The sequence below is a fragment of the Symphodus melops genome (genome assembly GCF_947650265.1).
Source record: "Symphodus melops genome assembly, chromosome: 7".
NCBI lineage: Eukaryota > Metazoa > Chordata > Actinopteri > Labriformes > Labridae > Symphodus > Symphodus melops.
Window position 1 is genome coordinate 15,614,735 of NC_136697.1, and position 18,596 is coordinate 15,633,330.

General features: G+C 39.2%; 1 protein-coding gene across 1 annotated transcript; it reads right to left on the reverse strand.

The window, feature by feature from the left end:
• Window positions 1–2,167: 2,167 nt before the first annotated feature.
• On the reverse strand, window positions 2,168–17,974 carry LOC306827200 (uncharacterized protein). Its single transcript, XM_079348870.1, has 29 exons — window positions 17,777–17,974; window positions 17,531–17,583; window positions 17,343–17,417; window positions 16,356–16,564; window positions 16,189–16,270; window positions 15,330–15,727; window positions 14,352–14,910; window positions 14,047–14,243; window positions 13,575–13,964; window positions 12,879–13,171; window positions 11,724–11,989; window positions 11,301–11,360; window positions 11,042–11,179; window positions 10,695–10,951; window positions 9,727–9,811; window positions 9,563–9,634; window positions 9,224–9,358; window positions 8,845–9,101; window positions 8,654–8,738; window positions 7,922–8,155; window positions 7,695–7,832; window positions 7,029–7,285; window positions 6,785–6,869; window positions 4,877–6,694; window positions 4,457–4,665; window positions 4,166–4,322; window positions 3,691–4,076; window positions 2,877–3,003; window positions 2,168–2,696 (listed from the first exon to the last, which is right to left on the reverse strand). The coding sequence occupies exons 1-29, from the start codon at window positions 17,851–17,853 to the stop codon at window positions 2,554–2,556; spliced, it is 7,242 nt and encodes a 2,413-aa protein (XP_079204996.1). The 5' UTR covers window positions 17,854–17,974; the 3' UTR covers window positions 2,168–2,553.
• Between the last annotated feature and the right edge of the window lie 622 nt (window positions 17,975–18,596).

The following is an 18,596-nucleotide window of genomic DNA, read 5'->3' on the forward strand; positions in this document are numbered from 1 at the left end:
GACACAAAAATGATTACCTATTATTTAGACAATGTCCTGACATTCAGGTCCCAACATTGTCTGTAATTGCCTTTAACCCCACTGGAAAATACTCAACACATCAACTCTCCCTGACTTTACACAGACTTTTCTAGGGGGTTTTGGCAAATCTTTAAGTCAGACTCCAATATTTGCACTCTCAAATACAGTCTACCTGGAATATGTCAAGACATTTTCAGAGTGCTGTGAATGTGTGAAAGGGGCTTGAAAAATATTTAAGCTACTTCATATTGTGGGGTTGAAGTAGTAGCAGAATGTGTTGCATTTTAAGAGTAGCAGCATGTGTATAGAGGGATGTAGTGGCTTTTACCTGATGGGGAGCCACTGGGATTTTCTGTTTGAGCTAGAAAAGGAAAAGGGACAGAAATCAGGAAAAAATAGCAATTTAGTTGGGGCTTTAAATCATGATTAAATAGCAAGAGACTGGCTTTGATGCCACCATCACTGGGAACAGACCGGTACGGTAAACTGTTCATTGTTCCTTGTCAAATTGGACACAGATGTTACAACAAGACCACACAGTTACCCTGCACCAAATAGAGCAGTCTATTTCCTGGTTCGACAGACAACCACAAAACCTTCAGACTTTATTTTCTTTTACAATTTTGCTTTCCCGAACATAAACAACATACATTTTTCTCTAAATTTAGTTTCTGCCATCTCTCACTTGTTGACATACATAACACACAAACATCTATGTTCTTATTGTAGATAAGAACTGGCTTAGTCATTTGTCATTCTTTGTAACATAATAGATGCTTTCATTCTCAGGTAATAACAATTAGCACTTGCTGTAGGTGATACTGTTAACCCTCTGCACTTGTTCTTGCTTAAGAAACCAGGTCAGTTATTTATTATAAGCACATGAAAGGCAAAAAATCATCAGGAGTTTTAATTTGATTTAAAGCACCTGTGATTAAAGCATTGAATTATTTATTGATAAAAGTAGGAAAAAAATCAATTTATGTAAAAATTGAGGTTCTTCACTTCTGAGACTATAAATAGATTAATAAAACCTTTATTTTTTTTTATGGCTGATCAGTCATTCCCTGCTAGGTGCTAAAGCTAGCTCTTTAACTCTATAGAATGCCAAATAGAGCAGCAAGAAATCCAGCCAGTCTCCCAGATGACTAGAGTAGATTCTGAAGTATGTACTAATTCAAACATAGACTTTGAATCATGAATCCTGAATTGTTTCCAATCGAAAATAGTTTCTGAATTGTATCGTGACCCCAAGAATCGAAATTAAATTGAATTGTGAGACGCACCCACTCATGTTAAACATTATTTAATAAGATGTGTACAATCAGATTAAAAACAACGAATAAAGTAACTGTTCTCTAACTTTGTTACAGCTATTCATCCTCTTTTCTCCGTCAGTCAAACAAATTGGTGTATTATCAGATAATTGTGCCCTGACATTGAATAAACCAAGCAATATTGATATGATAAGTAAGAATGTTGCACTCACCGTCATAGAGAGGTAACAACCTGAACAGGAGAGGTAAGAAAAATACAAGACAGTCCATGACTCTGCATGATTGTAAGTGTAACTGAGACTTTTTTTTATACATGAGCGTCACAGACATTTAGAAACCCACCCACCCCCAGCCTATAACACACACCATACAAACACACACACTCTGACAATAATCCCATTGTCTGCCTTCACAGAATATCATGTTACAGAAGTTTTGTAAAAACATTTTTTTTCTAAAATCATTAGACTCGCCGGCTGTTGATCTGGAGGTTAAAATGGGTTTCTCATCCAGACAGTAAATATGCCAGGAATGTTGTCGTAGCTTCAGTACAAACTGGAAATGACAGTGCACAATGCTTCCAAACACATCGTGACACAATACACGCAGCATTTTGAATGTTTGTTTATTGCACAGTGAATATAATTCTAACTAGTTCAGATAGTAATAGAAAATTCAGTTAACACAGTGAAACGTTCATTGAATCTTAACACGGCCATTACTTTAAAACAGACGTGCAGTGTATGCACAACAGTTATAACATTATCTTTTGAATAAATTGTATTTATGGCAAAGGTAGCTGTACAAAAGATACAGTTTATGTTCAGAGTGCAACGTATCTTTAATAAGGCAAAGACTCATAGACACAATGATAAGTAACTTTTTTTTAAATTGAGCTGACAAAACAGGCTTTAGCTGAAACAATGCAAATCCCTGAATAATGTGATTAAAGTAGAGAGGTATTTCTTTTCACTAGTATATTTTGTCTAAGTGTTGCTAAGGTTGCACATTTTCCAGAAATCTGACACTAAAGAAAACATCTTTTGTTTATACTCGAGTCATGAATTACAAAAGCAGAATTTATTTGGGTTTGTCTTGTCTAGAATGAAGTGAAATCTTCATGAATATGCATGTTCCCATTATTTTAAGTGATAGATGCGATCAGTGTGGATTTAATGGTACAATTCTTTAGAATTGTTTCATTAAGTGCTCAAACCACCAGTGCGGAGTCTTCAACATAATATCTGTCTGCTATTTAAACTCTCCAGCTCTCTCCAAACTCTTGAACAGTCCTGGCCTTAGTGCCATCCGGCATCATTAGTTCATTCTCCTTTCTGCCATCAAAGTTCCCACACAAGCCCATCACCTTCCTTTTATATGTTTTGGGTAGAATGATCTCTGCAGAAAAAAACATTAACGATACAATGTCAGTTAGTCAATTAGACAACACTTAAAAAGACAAAATAATGAATTTGCAAAGGAACGATACATTGAGATTTAAGGATTTGTGATGAATCCTAATTGTTTTAGATCGCTGTCTGTTCTGTTAAACTCGTGTAATGAGGTGAAGTTAATTACCTGCTTCACAATGTCCATCAAACTCTACTGATAGGCCAAAGTCAGTCTTCAAATAGATGCGAGAGGAATGCTGCCAAATGCTGAGACCAGGAATTGATACAGGAGTGTTGATTCTCTTTCCATCCATCTGCAGATTCAGAGATGAGAATGAGTCAGTGGGATTTGTCACATTGAAGTTTCCTCAATTAATCTAGTATTTATACTTGATTCAATGTTTTTTTTGCAGGGATGCTGGAAATATTTTTTTTAATCCAAGATACCATGATAGCGTCTTCAGGGTATGTCAGTCAGAAAAATTCAAAGACAAATATGTCAGCAATTAGTTGATGGCTCAACTAAAATTGATACAGGCAAAAACACTGAGTTGTATTAGCTTTGGTTTTAACTTTTCAGGTCAACAAAAAGTGTTTGTAATTGCTATACAGACTTTCCCTTTCCAGTGCTAATAAGAAAAAAATACATTGTCTAAAATTTGTATCAGGAAAACATTTTTTTTTAAAGAATGTTTTCATGGTATGACACCTTAGTTACAAAGCAGACATTTCTATTAATCTCTCTCGCCCACAAATTTCCAATCGGTCTAAAACATTATACATAATATAGCCCAAATTTCATTAGCTTGCTGCTGCTGTTAAGCTTTACTGAGTAAATTGGATGGAGCTCTTGTTATTTCCCCCAGTCTTCAACAAATGTGTTGTGAAAAGAGAATTCTGATTAAATCATCTTATGAACCTAACTTTGTTTTGTCTTAAAGGGCTTCACAGGAAAATAAAAAAGAAGCGGGTACGACATTAAACACACCCTGAATACTTACAGTCAACTTCCGCTTCTTCTTGAATTCTACAGTGTGATTGTACACTCTGATTCTAAGCTCTCTTAAACAGTTTTGGTCATCATCTTCCTCACTGTCATCATTATGGGAGTCATCCTTATCATCATCATCATCATCATCATCATCATCATTTTCTTCATCCTTGATTCTGCGGTTGTTGTCTTCTTCACTGCTACTGTCATCATGATGATGACTATCATCGTCATCCTCTGTGTTTCTATTGATGCCCTCGATGTAGACTTCTTGAAGGTTATTTGGCAGGTTCTTGGTCTGAACAAGCACGTATGAGTGCCTTCCTTCAAAGTCATGCTTAAATCCGTCAAAAGTTCTGTACTCAGGGTCTCCTTTGATAGAACACTCATGGAAGCCTGTGGAGCAACACAAAGCAATTCATAAATTTGTGAACGAGTTCGAACATGGTGTAGGTATATCAGAGAGTCAAATGTTTTTACAGCACCTGTTGACTGGCAGTAATAATCATCATTTTCATTTGGAAGGCAAACAGCATTTCCATCGCACTCATCCTTGTCATCACATTCAATTCTCCCCACACCATGATCCTTCTTGCATTTACAGTTTTTACTGCAGTGACTGGTGTACCATTCTTCATTGAACTAAAAGAAAAAGGAGATTCATCACAGTTTTCTTTAAGTCCACATGTAGCATTGTCCTATGCAGGCTCGTTGAAAAGGCATAGCTGTAGATAAATCATGCTGCCGATGAAGAGTCACTGTTAATGTTTACTCACCTGACGTTTGGTGCCATTCCTATCAACACATCCACACCGTTGGATAGGCACACAAACCCTGCCTTTCTGCACAAATCCATCATCACATACACATCCCTGCACACAACCTTCGTTTTCACTGCACTTTGCTGGCCCATTCAAGTTTGAACAAGTTGGATTGCAGGATGGGACACAAGTAGTGTAATGACTATCCTCAGGGCAAGAGGGGGCTAGAGTGATAGAAATATAGACACAGTGTGTACTTAGTCAATGGCTTAAAATAAACAGAAAAGGTATAATCAGTGTGCCTGCATTTTATTAGAAAAAAGTCTTTGAGTATGTGCTTGCATGTGGATAAATCAGTGGTATCCGACATGCAAGGTTGAGAAAATATATAATGCAAAACCCAGTTCATCTTTAAAAGGAGATATCAAAACTTACTTGTTACAGGTGTATTTGATGGTCTGGTTGTTGTCGTTGATTGTGATGAAGTTGTTGTGTGAAACCCTGGATTACTTGTGAGACTTGGTTTACTGGTTGTAGAAGGTTTTGGTCCATTTGTTGTTGTTGGCTGAGGTTGCGCTGTGCTTGGAGGTTGTGGTTCAGCTGTGCTTGGAGGTTGTGGTTTAGCTGTGCTTGGAGGTTGTGGTTTAGCTGTGCTTGGAGGTTGTGGTTTAGCTGTGCTTGGAGGTTGTGGTTTAGCTGTGCTTGGAGGTTGTGGTTTAGCTGTGCTTGGAGGTTGTGGTTTAGCTGTGCTTGGAGGTTGGGGTCCTTCTGTTGTTGAATGTTGTGGCTGAGCTGTGCTTGTAGGTTGTGGTTTAGCTGTGCTTGGAGGTTGTGGCTGAGCTGTGCTTGTAGGTTGTGGTTTAGCTGTACTTGTAGGTTGTGGTTTAGCTGTGCTTGGAGGTTGGGGTCCTTCTGTTGTTGAATGTTGTGGCTGAGCTGTGCTTGTAGGTTGTGGTTTAGCTGTGCTTGTAGGTTGTGGTTTAGCTGTGCTTGGAGGTTGTGGTTTAGCTGTGCTTGGAGGTTGTGGTTTAGCTGTGCTTGGAGGTTGTGGTTTAGCTGTGCTTGGAGGTTGGGGTCCTTCTGTTGTTGGATGTTGTGGCTGAGCTGTGCTTGGAGGTTGTGGTTTTACAGAGGTTAAAGGTTGATGTCCCTCTGTTGTTGGAGGTTGTGGTTTAGCTGTGCTTGGAGGTTGGGGTTCTTCTGTTGTTGGATGTTGTGGCTGAGCTGTGCTTGGAGGTTGTGGTTTAGCTGTGCTTGGAGGTTGTGGTTTAGCTGTGCTTGGAGGTTGTGGTTTAGCTGTGCTTGGAGGTTGTGGTTTAGCTGTGCTTGGAGGTTGGGGTCCTTCTGTTGTTGGATGTTGTGGCTGAGCTGTGCTTGTAGGTTGTGGTTTAGCTGTACTTGTAGGTTGTGGTTTAGCTGTGCTTGGAGGTTGTGGTTTAGCTGTGCTTGGAGGTTGTGGTTTAGCTGTGCTTGTAGGTTGTGGTTTAGCTGTGCTTGGAGGTTGTGGTTTAGCTGTGCTTGGAGGTTGTGGTTTAGCTGTGCTTGGAGGTTGTGGTTTAGCTGTGCTTGGAGGTTGTGGTTTAGCTGTGCTTGGAGGTTGGGGTCCTTCTGTTGTTGGATGTTGTGGCTGAGCTGTGCTTGGAGGTTGTGGTTTAGCTGTGCTTGGAGGTTGTGGTTTAGCTGTGCTTGGAGGTTGTGGTTTAGCTGTGCTTGGAGGTTGTGGTTTAGCTGTGCTTGGAGGTTGGGGTTCTTCTGTTGTTGGATGTTGTGGCTGAGCTGTGCTTGGAGGTTGTGGTTTTACAGAGGTTAAAGGTTGAGGTCCCTCTGTTGTTGGTGGCTGTGGCTGAGCAGTTGCTTGTGTCTGTGTTTGATTTACAGAAGGAGTTCCATCTGTGGAGTCTGGTCTTTCCGTAATTTCAGGATTTGGTTGCTTTGAAGTTTCGAATGCTGGGTACTCTGTTGTTACTGGGGTGAGTCTAGCTGTAGTTGTGGATTCATTTGTTGATGTAGCTGGCTGATCTGTCCACGCTGTGGTTTGGGGTTCTTTTGTGTTTTCAGGTTTTGGTTGCAATGACGTTTCAAGTTGTGGTTTTTCTGTTGTTGGTTGGGGTTTAGCTGTACTTTGCTCATTTGTTGAAGGTTGTTGTGTTATTGATGTTTGTGGTTGAATAGCAGTTGTGCTGTTCATGAAAGGAAACTCTGTTGCTTCGGTCTCAAATATTGTGGGTGTAGGGGTAACGGGCTTAGTCAGGTCTGTTAAATTTAAAAAATAAATCAATCACTTGAAATATAAGTCATGACATGAATGAATTAGAGTGTTTATCAATAGGAGGGCAGAATTACCTGCACAGTGACCATAATGAAGCGACACATCATCAATAGCAACATCAGACTGATCGTTGGAACCTCTTCGACCCTCAAAAATGATCTAAAGTCAAGTGCACAGGTTAAAACTTACTGTATGTTTGTCATAACAAACAGTTTTATCCCAATAATTACTTTCAGATGTCAGATGTTCATGTTTTGTTCTGTCAGCTTTAAGCAGTAAACAGGTCAGACAAGCAAATGTATTACATTGGTTACTCACTTGAAATGCTCCAGTTGTTCTCAAGTCCACCTGAGCCAGGTGCCACATATTTCCTTGATCATTTCTTTTCTGCCAAACAGCATTGGCGAATCTATCCTGGAGCAAGTAGACATGGAGGCCCATTGTATCGGCTGAACCATACATATGGTACCAGAACTGTAGACACTGAGGACCAGAGTCAGAACACTCAGAACTGATAAGACGAGCTGTGTCTCCATGTGACACCCCGTTGGCTTCAATGTATAGGTAGTGGCCATCTGGTTAAGGACACAAGAGTTAAAAAGTTAAATTAAGTCACAGGAAAAAAGTAATATTCTAACTAAATTATTTGTTTTATTTAACAAATTCTAAACATACATTTTTTATTATTCAAAACATATCTAATTGCATTTGAAACTAGTTACTACATTTGGACAAATATCTTTTAACAGCAACAGGCAACAAATCACACATCCGGAGCCTTTAAGAAATGTGTTGTATCTTGAGTACATCAGAAACTTTACACAAGACAGTCAACAATTCAGGTTCAACAGGGAAGAACTGCTTTAACAGTGAGTTTTTCACAAGTTTAAAGTGTGACTATGATATTGGAAAGAGTGTGCTGCTCATGTGTTCCTTAACAACTCTACAGGAAATGTACTTGGCTTGGGTCAGAAAGCTTATTACCTCCTGTGGTGTGATCCGAGGAAGGCCCTGTCATCATAGTAGGAGTGCTGCCACTATGTCTTGTCCATTCAAAAACATCGGTAAGGAGTTGGCTCCACTGACATAGATCTTGTTCAAAATCACATTGGAGCTGGCATACTGTAATCAAAATTCATAAATATCCTTAAATCACTGTAAATGTAATAAATATAGGGGGTGGGGTTTTTGCTTTTTGATTTGTACTTTACCTGGGTGTGGAAGAGGTGTGTTACGTGAATGTTCAGTAACATTGTCTATGTTCACTAAGTGGGTTGTTGCTTCTACTATTGGAGGTGAGGTGACAGTTTCAGCGGGCTGCTGATCTGTAGCAGGGGGCAGAACAGTAACATTAACCAGAGGAGGCTCTGGAGCTTCTGTGGTTGGTGCAAGCGCTGTGGTGTTTCCATCTGGGACAGGAGGATTTGTCCCAACGTCATTCAGATCTGCAACAGTGCAAAATATGGTCAATAGAAGCAAATACTTAGCGTCATCAAGCTTCCGATAGGCCTGAGTGAAAAAATAATAGATTGGGGGGGGGGGAATCTTCTTACAGACTGTTTGGTTTGCCCCATATATGTGCCACCCAGCCACAATAATTTTTGCGGTACCCTGAAACTGTATTGTGCACTTTTAAAGACAACTTTACAGCTTGCACTTAAACCCCCAAAGAGAAATTCTTACTTTACTACTTACTACTTTATTAATCCTCAAAGTGAAATTTGTTTACTTTTTTGTAATTTTATTGATAAAATACAATGAAAACTTTTTGTAATAATTTCTCTGACGTTTTAATTTAAAAAAAGAAAATTGATTTGGTTTGGTGTAAAAATAATCTGAGATTTTTTCTGTAAACCATATCGCCCAGTCGTAGCTTCCAGTGTTGAGGATCTAGCAGCCTCTTTAAAATGTAGTTGTACTTATTCTGTGAGACTGTTTCTTACCAGTGCACCGACCATGATAAAGCATTACATCATCTATCGCAACATCAGACTCTTCATTGGAGCCTCTACGTCCCTCAATGATGATCTATATGAGGAAAAAAAGATATCTGTATATGTCAGTATTCCATCTGATTTATATCATTGGCTTGTAATGTGTAAAAGATTTGTGTATGTGATTGAAGCTTTCTGACCTGGAAGGCTCCGGTTGTTGTGAAGTCCACTTGAGCCAGGTGCCACATATTTCCTTGATCATTTCTCTTCCACCAAACAGCATTGGCATATCTATCCTGAAGCAAGTAGACATGGAGGCCCATTGTATCAGCTGAACCATACATATGGTACCAGAACTGCAGACACTGGGGACCAGAGTCAGAACACTCAGAACTGATAAGACGAGCTGTGTCTCCATGTGACACCCCGTTGGCTTCAATGTATAGATAGTGGCCATCTGGAAAGCATAGTGAAATGCATGATCAAAATCTAAAATAAAAAAGGATACACTGAGAAAGTTTCATAAAATGTACTTAAACTGGCACCATGAACATTTTTCAGAGAGAAAGAGTGTAATACCACCAGTGTGGTCAGCAGAGGGCCCAGTCATCAGGGTAGGGGTTGAACCACTGTACCATGTCCAGTCAAAAGCGTCTGTGACCATTTGACTCCAGCTGCAAAGGTTGCTGTCAAAGCCACAGTCAAGACTGCAGACTATATGGGAAACAACAAAAAAGTTATCAGGAACAAAATAACTCGAACTTAACACAACTTAATAACATTTTAGTTAATCTGTAACTTTAGCGGCCTTAAAAAATACGCAAGTTCATTAAGGGACAGGACACAAATGTTAATTTGTAACCAGACCTCTAATGCAGAAACAAGTGGCCCATAACATATTGCTTCCTGTTTGCTTACATGTGTGTGGAGGAAGTATTTCGGAAGTTGTGGCAGGAAATGTGGTTCCACTAACCAGGTCAGGGAAGATGCCTAAAGGAACTGATAAATGAATTTCTTCAAACCCTAACATATCTAAAATGATTAAGAGATATCTTGTTCTCTTTTTTGTTTGTTAATTTTACCTGAGCAAGAGCCAAAGTGGAGGGAAATGTCATCAATGGCCACATCTGACTGATCATTAGAGCCTCGAATTGCCTCCACTATGATCTGAAAGAGATAGTATCAGAATCAGAAATAATTTATTAATTTGGTCATTACATTAAATGAATTGAATATATGAACTGTGTAGCTATAGGACGTATTGTTTCACATAAATGAAGAATTTTCCAGTTTTTAGTGTAAATCAAAAAGTCCAGGACAGACTAAATGCATGAAGTGTAGCAGCCATTAGGGTAGGGAAAACATGTATTTACTAAAGCATCTGGATTTTCCATTGGATGAATCGTGAAATCATATCCCTTCTGAAACAAATGTTAGTTTTAGTTTAGTTTTTAATGTTTAGTCTCTTTTTGAAATGAGAAACAGTTCACCTTAACCCAAAATGTCAAACAAAATAGATTCTTTGATCAATTTCTTAAAAAGGAGAGCCAAACAGATTCTTAGAGATATGAGATGCTAAGTCAGTTTCTTAGTATCTTGTGTCACCTGACACTCATGCTTTACTCTTTTTGTTACGCAATAGCAGTTAGCAAAAAGCATTTAGATTTTTCGATAAAATAAAAGTTGGCGACGTCTTCAATTTTTTGTGTTGACATAATTTGACAAGTATAACATCATGTAGCATTCCTTTAATAACTGGCTTGCTACTATTTGTTCAGATCAATGAATGTGCTCACCTACAGAGTACAGAGTTGGTGAAGTGGTCATTGATTAATTTCAGCCCACAAGTGTTAGCTGATCTTAGCTCGCACACTACAAGAATAAAAGTCTGTTTATCGTTTTGAAGATCTTTTTTTAACGAAGAGAGAGTGAAACCAGCAGCATGTTTGCAAGGCATCTGCTGCTTCCAGCATCTTTTAAATAGCAATCAAAGGCATTTTATATATAGAATATTGTATTGACACATACTTTTTTATTGTGCCTAACTTACCTGGAACGGACCAGACACTTTAATATCAACATTTACTGGATGCCATTCTGGTCCCTGGTTGTTCATCAGTGACCAAAGCTTGGTGGCCTTATTGCCTTTGAGCAGAAAGATATTGAGGGACATGGCTGAAGATGAACCATACATATGGTACCAGAAGTGAAGGCAGAGTGGGCCATTAAAATGGCACGTTGAGCTTATCAGTCGAGCTGAGTCTCCATGCATTGCACTATTTCCCTCAATATACATGTAGAAACCATCTAGAGAAAATGTTGGAAATAGCACTATCAGCATGGAAAATGACAATCAGAGGAACGACAAACCAGATATGGTATGGCCCAGCATTTTACCTCCAGTGGTGTGGTCTTGGTTTGGACCTGTTTGATCTGATGGTGTGGGTCCTGATTTTCTTGTCCAATCAAAACTGTCCTGTACAAGCTGTTCCCATCCACACATATTTTTTTCGAAGTTGCAATTCATGGGACACACTATGAAAAAGCAGAGACATATAGTATCACACATAATCTGTGATCACAAGACCATTTAAATACATTAACATTTTAAACTGCACTGCAAAGAAATAAATTATCTGTTTCATATGGCTCTTACAAGTCTGATCTGGTGTTGGAAAAGAAGCAGTTGGAGGTGCTGCAGTGGTTGTGGGTTCAGCTGAAATTGGAAAAAAAAGGAAACAAGAAACCAATCAATCATACAAAGGGTTTGCTAGTAAGCATTTTTTTTTACCATATAAAATAGTTTCAGTTTGGTCAACCCCTCCACGTTTTAACCATCCAATTTCTCCTGCTCCATTTGCCTGATGTGCACTTAGGCAATTGCCAGTTGTTGCCATGATTAAAAAAGTAATTTTTTAAAGACCACCTACAGGTAATAAAAGGCATTCAACTGAAAAGTTATATCTGATCTTTAGTGCGGAGGAATCATGACTGTATTTGGCTCAATTATTTTATAAAGTCAGTCACAAACAATACTTTTTCACAAGCCGTCATCATCATGTCTGATGTAAACACTCACCACAGGCAGTGTTCATCTGCCAGTTGGGCAGCTCCACTCCTGCAACCTCACATGCAGCAGCATAGGACTTTAGAGATTCGCACAGGGTGTGTTGGTCACCACTTGTGTCACAGTAGTCATAGACACAACTATTAAGGTAGCTGCTTGGGTGAATTCTTTCATGGCAGGGCATGAAGGGCTCCCCTAACAGTGCGAAACACTCAGCGTATGCTTCATTCTCCTCTTCATAATCACAGACTCTTGGATCGTTAGGGTGAGCAACACACCTATAGAAGAAAGTTTACATTTAATTAGACAGAATAAAACTTTTATAGCACCTTTCACCAGGGATGATACCTGGCAAGACAATTTTGATACACATATGAACAATTAAATCATTTTCACAAAAATGAATAGTGCAATGTTGTTTGTTATAACCAGCAGAGGGCGATATCTGCCTTTGGATTCTCTTGTCCGAGAGGGACAAACAGAGTGAATAAGAGAGTGAAGATTTTGGGGTTGAGAATGTCAGAAAATTTAAAAACATTAATCATATTCATAAATTGACTTAAATCAAATTGGTTGTTTATTAAAGTTTGACTATTTATTCAGCTTTGCACCTTTAAGAACTTGTTTAATAGAAATAAAATGCTAATGTTTTGGTTGCCAGGTGTTCAGCTATGTGTTCCACTTGATGTGCTTGTATTCAGCTTTAAATTACCTAGTAGTTAATTTTATATTGTATGAAATAAACAAGCTGAAATAATCAAGCTAACCCTGTAGTAAAACTAAATAAGGTCAGTTTATTACCTATTTGTGAAGCGCAAACAACATAAGCTGCAGATAATTAAAATATTTATTTGGGCACAGTGGTGGTTTAAAATGACTGATTGAATGAATTGATAACATACTGACAGCGACAGTGCTAGCATGCTGGTATAGCAGGTATGTTTCCATGTTCCTGATCTCAATTTAGAACCGTTCAATGCTAACATTTACTTACTAACTGCAAACACAGTAGAGATGGTGAAAGGGAATATAATTAGCACCGCAATGCTAGTTTTGCCAGCATTACGGTTAATTGGTATGTTTTTCCTTTTGGAAAACTCAATATTCCTCTTCATTATTTTGACTTCAAAAAATATTTGTGCACATAACATGATAATCACAGCTTACTCATCACTGCCTGGAAGTCTCCAGCTGTCACCAAACTCAAATGGCCCAGTTGCATTTTGGTCTCCTGGTGTTACAAAGTCATCATCCTGGTGTTCAGAGTAGGTGCCACACAGTCCACACAGTTCATACTTGTAGCGGTCATCCACTTGCAGGAACAGCCTGTTCTCTCCATCTATCATAATCCTGAGGCCAAAGGTTGACTCCAAGACGATATAGTTATTCCACATATTAACCCATACAGAGCCATATGTGCCATTTGTGAAATAGGGAATTCCAGCAGGGTTGTTATTCACCTAAAAAGATACAATTCATATTTTGTTGCGGATTCATTCTTGTTAGGAAGATAAATTTTGATGATTTTATGATGTCTTATGTAAAGGAACAGTGTTTGCTTCCAATGGGATAGTCTTTGCTACTAATTTGCTGCCAACCAGCTGTTAAGGACAAAGTCAAGTGGGTAGGCTATTAGTTTGGGCGTCATTTTAAGTCCAAGTTATGCAAACAAATTAATTCCTCCAAAAGCCTGTCACAGACTAATAACTCACCCTTATAAATGTGTGTGCCGATACTAAAGCCATTAAAGTCATTAGGTGATAATACAGAACAATAACATCGTAAATCCAAGAAACTCAGAAGCTGCATCTACAATTACAACTTGTTTGAAGAGTATAACATTGAAAGGGTTGTCATGCTCACATATATTTCTCCACTCATATTCAGGTTGAGGTATAGATCATCAACCAGAAGAGACACAGCTTGCAGCTTGGACCGGGTGAAGTTCAGATGGGCGGGATGCACGTTGTGTCCGATTACAGTGAACTGGACTGTGCCTTCTCTTCCGCATGTTGTCGTTAGCGTGTAACTGCATCCGCCTTGAAAATCGTAGGCCAACCCATCAAAAGTGATATAATGTGGATCCCCATACACACTGCAAGAGACAGGATGGAAAGCAAAGCAGCCTTTGACTCCATCCTTGACCTTGCAGATCTCATTGTCTGCGCAGTGCATGGCTTTGCACTGCAACTCATTATTCCCCATGCACTTGCATTGCTGCATACACTCTCCTTCCATAAATGTTTCTTCTTTCTGCAAGCAAAAAGTGACTTGGTTAAATAAAACTACACTTGTGACAAAGTGAATGTGTTAAAGGAGATTGTACCTCACTTACCTCATAGTGTTTCCCTTCATACCAGCACCCACAGCCCTCTGCTGGGACACACTTTCCCCCATCGAGTATGTAGCCTGGGTCACAATCACATCTCTCTACACAGCTTCCACAGGATCCAACTATATCCAAGCTGGAGCACACATCTGGACAGCCATCAGCACAAGAGTTATAATGGCTGTTCTCACCACACTGAAGGGCTGAAAGGGAAGAAGAGAGGAGAAGACTTGACACGTTATTTGACAATTATCATTTTTTAAAAATGATTTTAATGAGAAATAAAAGCTGAAAGAAGTAATGTGACATACAGCAGGATGAGAAATTCCTCCAGAGAGGTACGGCAACTCCAGCCTCTTGGCAGATATCAGCATAGACTTTTAAAGTCTCACACAGTACCCGAGGGTCACCGTGAGTAGAGCACATGCCAACGACACAGCCCCTGAAGTAGCTCTCTGCCCCCACGACTGACAGGCAGTTGGAGAAGGGCCCTGTACTGGAGAGGAGGCCTCCACAGTAAAGCTCACTGGCATACTCGGCCTCCTCCAGTGGGTCACACTGATGAGGTACCAACATGGTTTCACACGAGGAGTTGGTTTCCCTCGTCTGCCAACTCTCAGCCAAAGCTGTCGCATCTCTTGCGTTTGTACCATTAGGCGTTTTGAAGTCATCTTCTCCGAGCTGGTTAAAGTTTCCACATAAGCCACAGACTTTATCAGAGTACCTAGTTGGCAGCTTGACGTGGACAGCTCTAGCGCTGTCGTATGAAACTGAAAGACCAAAGTCTGTTCTCAGTGTCACAGCAGCAGGATTACTCTTGATGTTAACATGTGGGAGGTTCAGTGGAAGCTTCTTCCAGACTCCATTGACCTGAAAAAAACAGTGCAAGTACAGCTTTTATCAGCAGTAAAATCTTACTGTGTCACCCAGTTTATGTAAAGCAGCGTTGATATTGATACGGATCTATAGTATCTTCGAGAACCACTAAGGCTGATAAGTCTGAGGAATTCCTGGTCATTATGACAACAAACCTTGCACTTTATGATAAACTCAGTTTATCAGTAGAGTGGGCTGAAGATATGGAAACTGTTCCATCAATTACATAACCTATAGCCCATCAATTATTAAATAACTGAAGTGGTACAGAATTAAGTTACTTTTGAGTTAAAGGAACAGTGTACAATATCTGTTTTTTAGATATAAATATAAAAAGGCAGTATGATTGAATTTCACATTGCTTTTACAGCGGCAGATGTCTCTTGCCTCCTTGAACATCTACTTTAACTCACCACAACACGGCGCATTGTCTTTTTCATCAGGACAATTCTGTGGTTCCCCACGCCCACAACAACCTGTTGGACAGCTGGGTGAGACGAGTTCCCGTTTTGCTCATTGACCACTTCCACAATGAACACAGGCAGGGCCTCTCCGGGTGAGCAGCTCTTAACCAGTACGTAGGAGCAGGGGGCCATGAAGCGGAACAGCACTCCATCAAAAGTGCTGCAGTCCGTGTCACTATGTAGCGTGCATGTCCCAGAGGCGGAAATCCCAGTGGAGCCTCCTCTTTGAGGGCCACAGATTTGGCCCTGAGGGCACAGAGATTGAGAGCAGGAGAGCTGGCCATCAGAGCAAAGGCAGCGGGTGGACTCATCTGTCCATAACTCTGTATTTGATTCACACTGCATTCCTGTGAGGGGAGGGACCAAGTAAACAATCACATTATAAGCACAGTGTCTTCTAACTGGTAATTTATAAGTTTCATGTTATGAATCGTTTTACCGATAATGCTATATGGACTTAGTAATAACTTAATAATCTTTGTCAACTAATCTGCTAGTGACATTTATTAGATAAGCATGTTCTTAATTTTAATTTATCATACATTGAAGAGAATTCTCTCCAACTAAATAATATTTGTTTCCATTAATACTTATAGATAAACGTTTTGAATATCTCCAGAGGGTGATTTACTGTAGGATCCTTTCATAACACTAATCTATTAAGTGTTATGACAGTTACCATTTCTTTTTAAATAGACATTGTCATGAAGAGTCTAACATGAATAAAGTATAATATGTGTTTTACTCTAATTTGATGGAACCAGAAGTAGACTGGTTACACAGTGAAACAAGTGTAAAAGATATTTACCACATGAGCCTCTTCTCACACCTATCTGTTTAAGTGTGACGTGTCCTTCCGTGGAGGCTGATTGAACCACCCTGAATACAACCTGATATAAGAAGTAGATCATCCATTTAAATATATCCAATATTGTATTTATTCCATACAGTTTCATCACAAATCTGTCGTTATACCCGAGTCCCTGCATCCATGACGTTCAAGGGAACAAACACGCGTCTCCAAGTCTTCTCTGGGAATGCAGGTGACGACCAGATTTCATCCTGACCAAGGCTGCTTTTGAGCAAAGCCTGAACATCTGAGCCAGCTAGGTACCAGAACTCCAGACAGGCCTCCCCCTCCATTCCCAGTGGACCACTCTCTAAAGTATTAACTGCAACATCACCTGAAGGGGAAATAGTTAATAAGACAATTTAATACCTATTTCATGCTTTTATCAACAAAAGAAGTGAACTAACCCATATTTTCAATAGATTTAATTGAAGACTTTGCTCATAAGTTGATGATCTGTAATTCTTTTCAGGACTTTTTTGGGGGGCTTTTTGCGTTTAGTAGGACAACAAGTTAGAGAGCCATTGGCCGGACATGAACGCAGGTGCTCACTTAGAGGACTATTGCCTCTGTTCACGGGGTGTGACTTTACTGCTTCCACTCGCCTGGTCCCATTTGGTTCTTTTTAAATCCCAAACATAAATATAACATTATTTTAATCATGACTGTCAAGAATGAGCTTTAATAATGTGTTATGATTTTCAAGACATCAGATATAACAAACTATTCTCTAGCGTTGTCATTTTAATAATGAAGAGCAGTACAATCATCATAACACATGTGAACTAGCTGTGAAGAATTGTTGTGCACCAAAAGAGCCATCCCTCCACTTTAACTGCCAAAGGGAGAGTACCAGATTATAAAAGAGTTATGTTGCTTGGCAGACACAGTCCTACTCTGCCTGAAGATTAGGACAGATCTGTGGACTGATGTCCCATATACCAAGTGTAAGTGTGGGATACTATTACCGTAAATATTGCCTAAGTGAAGTGATCTCATAACATCAAAAGTGAACTCATTACTTAACTGAACTATAACCTGGTTTGATGACAAAAAAAGTTTCTGCTTTCATTTTCATTGATACATTCAGTTAAAGGATTCAGTATCTGTACCTGTTGCTTCTTGATTTCTTGTCCAGTCACAAAGGTAATTGTTCTGTCTGTCGTAGAAACATTGTGAAACATACTCTATATGGAACAAATGAGAGGGTTAAGTACAGTAGATGAATTGAATATGTGTTATTGTGACAAATGAGGTTTCAGTAATTATAGACAAGATTTGATATAAGTGAAGTTCATACCTGAATTTTCTGTCCTTTCTGGTAAAGTCACGAATGAAAAATCATTTTCAGCCCTGAAATATAAATAAAGATGAGATTCCTTGTGGAAGTATTTCCCATTAATTAAAGTATTTTTTTTACTTTAAAATCACACCCGAAATAAAATCCAATCCCACTTCTGTTTCTTTCTTTTTTTTACTTTATTACAAAATGTTTAGTAGGTATATCAAACCAGACAGTTTCAATGTTAATTATCTAGACACCCACCTGATTGGAGTCGCAGTCTGAGTTAAAAAGAGTAGAGTCACTGTGACCAACAAATCTGTGTGGATGCCTCGGAGCATAGCTGATCCCTTAATGGCAGCCTCTCAGCAGCTCTCCCGTTCCTAATACTGTCTCTCTCGTTGATGAGTTTGAGAATGAATGATGACCAGTAGAGACTCTCAGTGGACACACAGCTAATGAGACTCTTCCAGAGGTGTGGTGCCTGGTTGGTTGGTCTCACAGCAGAGCGGAGGGTTTGAGGCATTTATAGCCCCAATACCTCACCAGGTAACCTCTGCAGTGGGCGGGGAGAGAGACGACAAGAGAACAGTCTGATATGAAAGGGGCTGGACTTTTAAAGTGACGTCAACAATTTGGTCGAAGAAAGTATTGATAAGAAAGGTCAGTATTTAGTGTTGCTGTAGGTCATAAAATATGAACAAGAACATTTTTTTGCTTTTACTCGGAAAGATAAAACACATTACCCAGAATGTAACTCGGAAAAAAATGGGTAAATAAAAAATATATTAGTTTGCATAGTATTTTGTTGCACTGAATACACTACTGTGTTTGAAAGCATTCTGGATAATAGAAACATGGCAAGATGAATAAAACTGATTTAAATACATAACACCTTATTAATATAGCCCCACGTAATAGGAATATTTTGCACTTACCACGTTTATCTGAAAAGTTTACATTAGGCAAAGCCCATCAGAGGCAATACAAGGTGCACAGGCAAATGCATGCTACAGAAATAACATGTTTAAGAACACTCAGAATCAACAAAAAAAGAAATAATGAGACATGAAAACCACGCTGA

Excerpts from the sequence above, each read along its gene's own strand:
- LOC306827200 (XM_079348870.1), bottom strand. The coding sequence starts at position 17,853 with ATGCTCCGAGGCATCCACACAGATTTGTTGGTCACAGTGACTCTACTC. Across the intron at positions 10,952-11,041 it reads CCAAGACCACACCACTGGAG|ATGGTTTCTACATGTATATT; the intron begins GTAAAATGCTGG and ends CATTTTCTCTAG. Across the intron at positions 9,812-10,694 it reads AAGTGTCTGGTCCGTTCCAG|ATCATAGTGGAGGCAATTCG; the intron begins GTAAGTTAGGCA and ends TATCTCTTTCAG.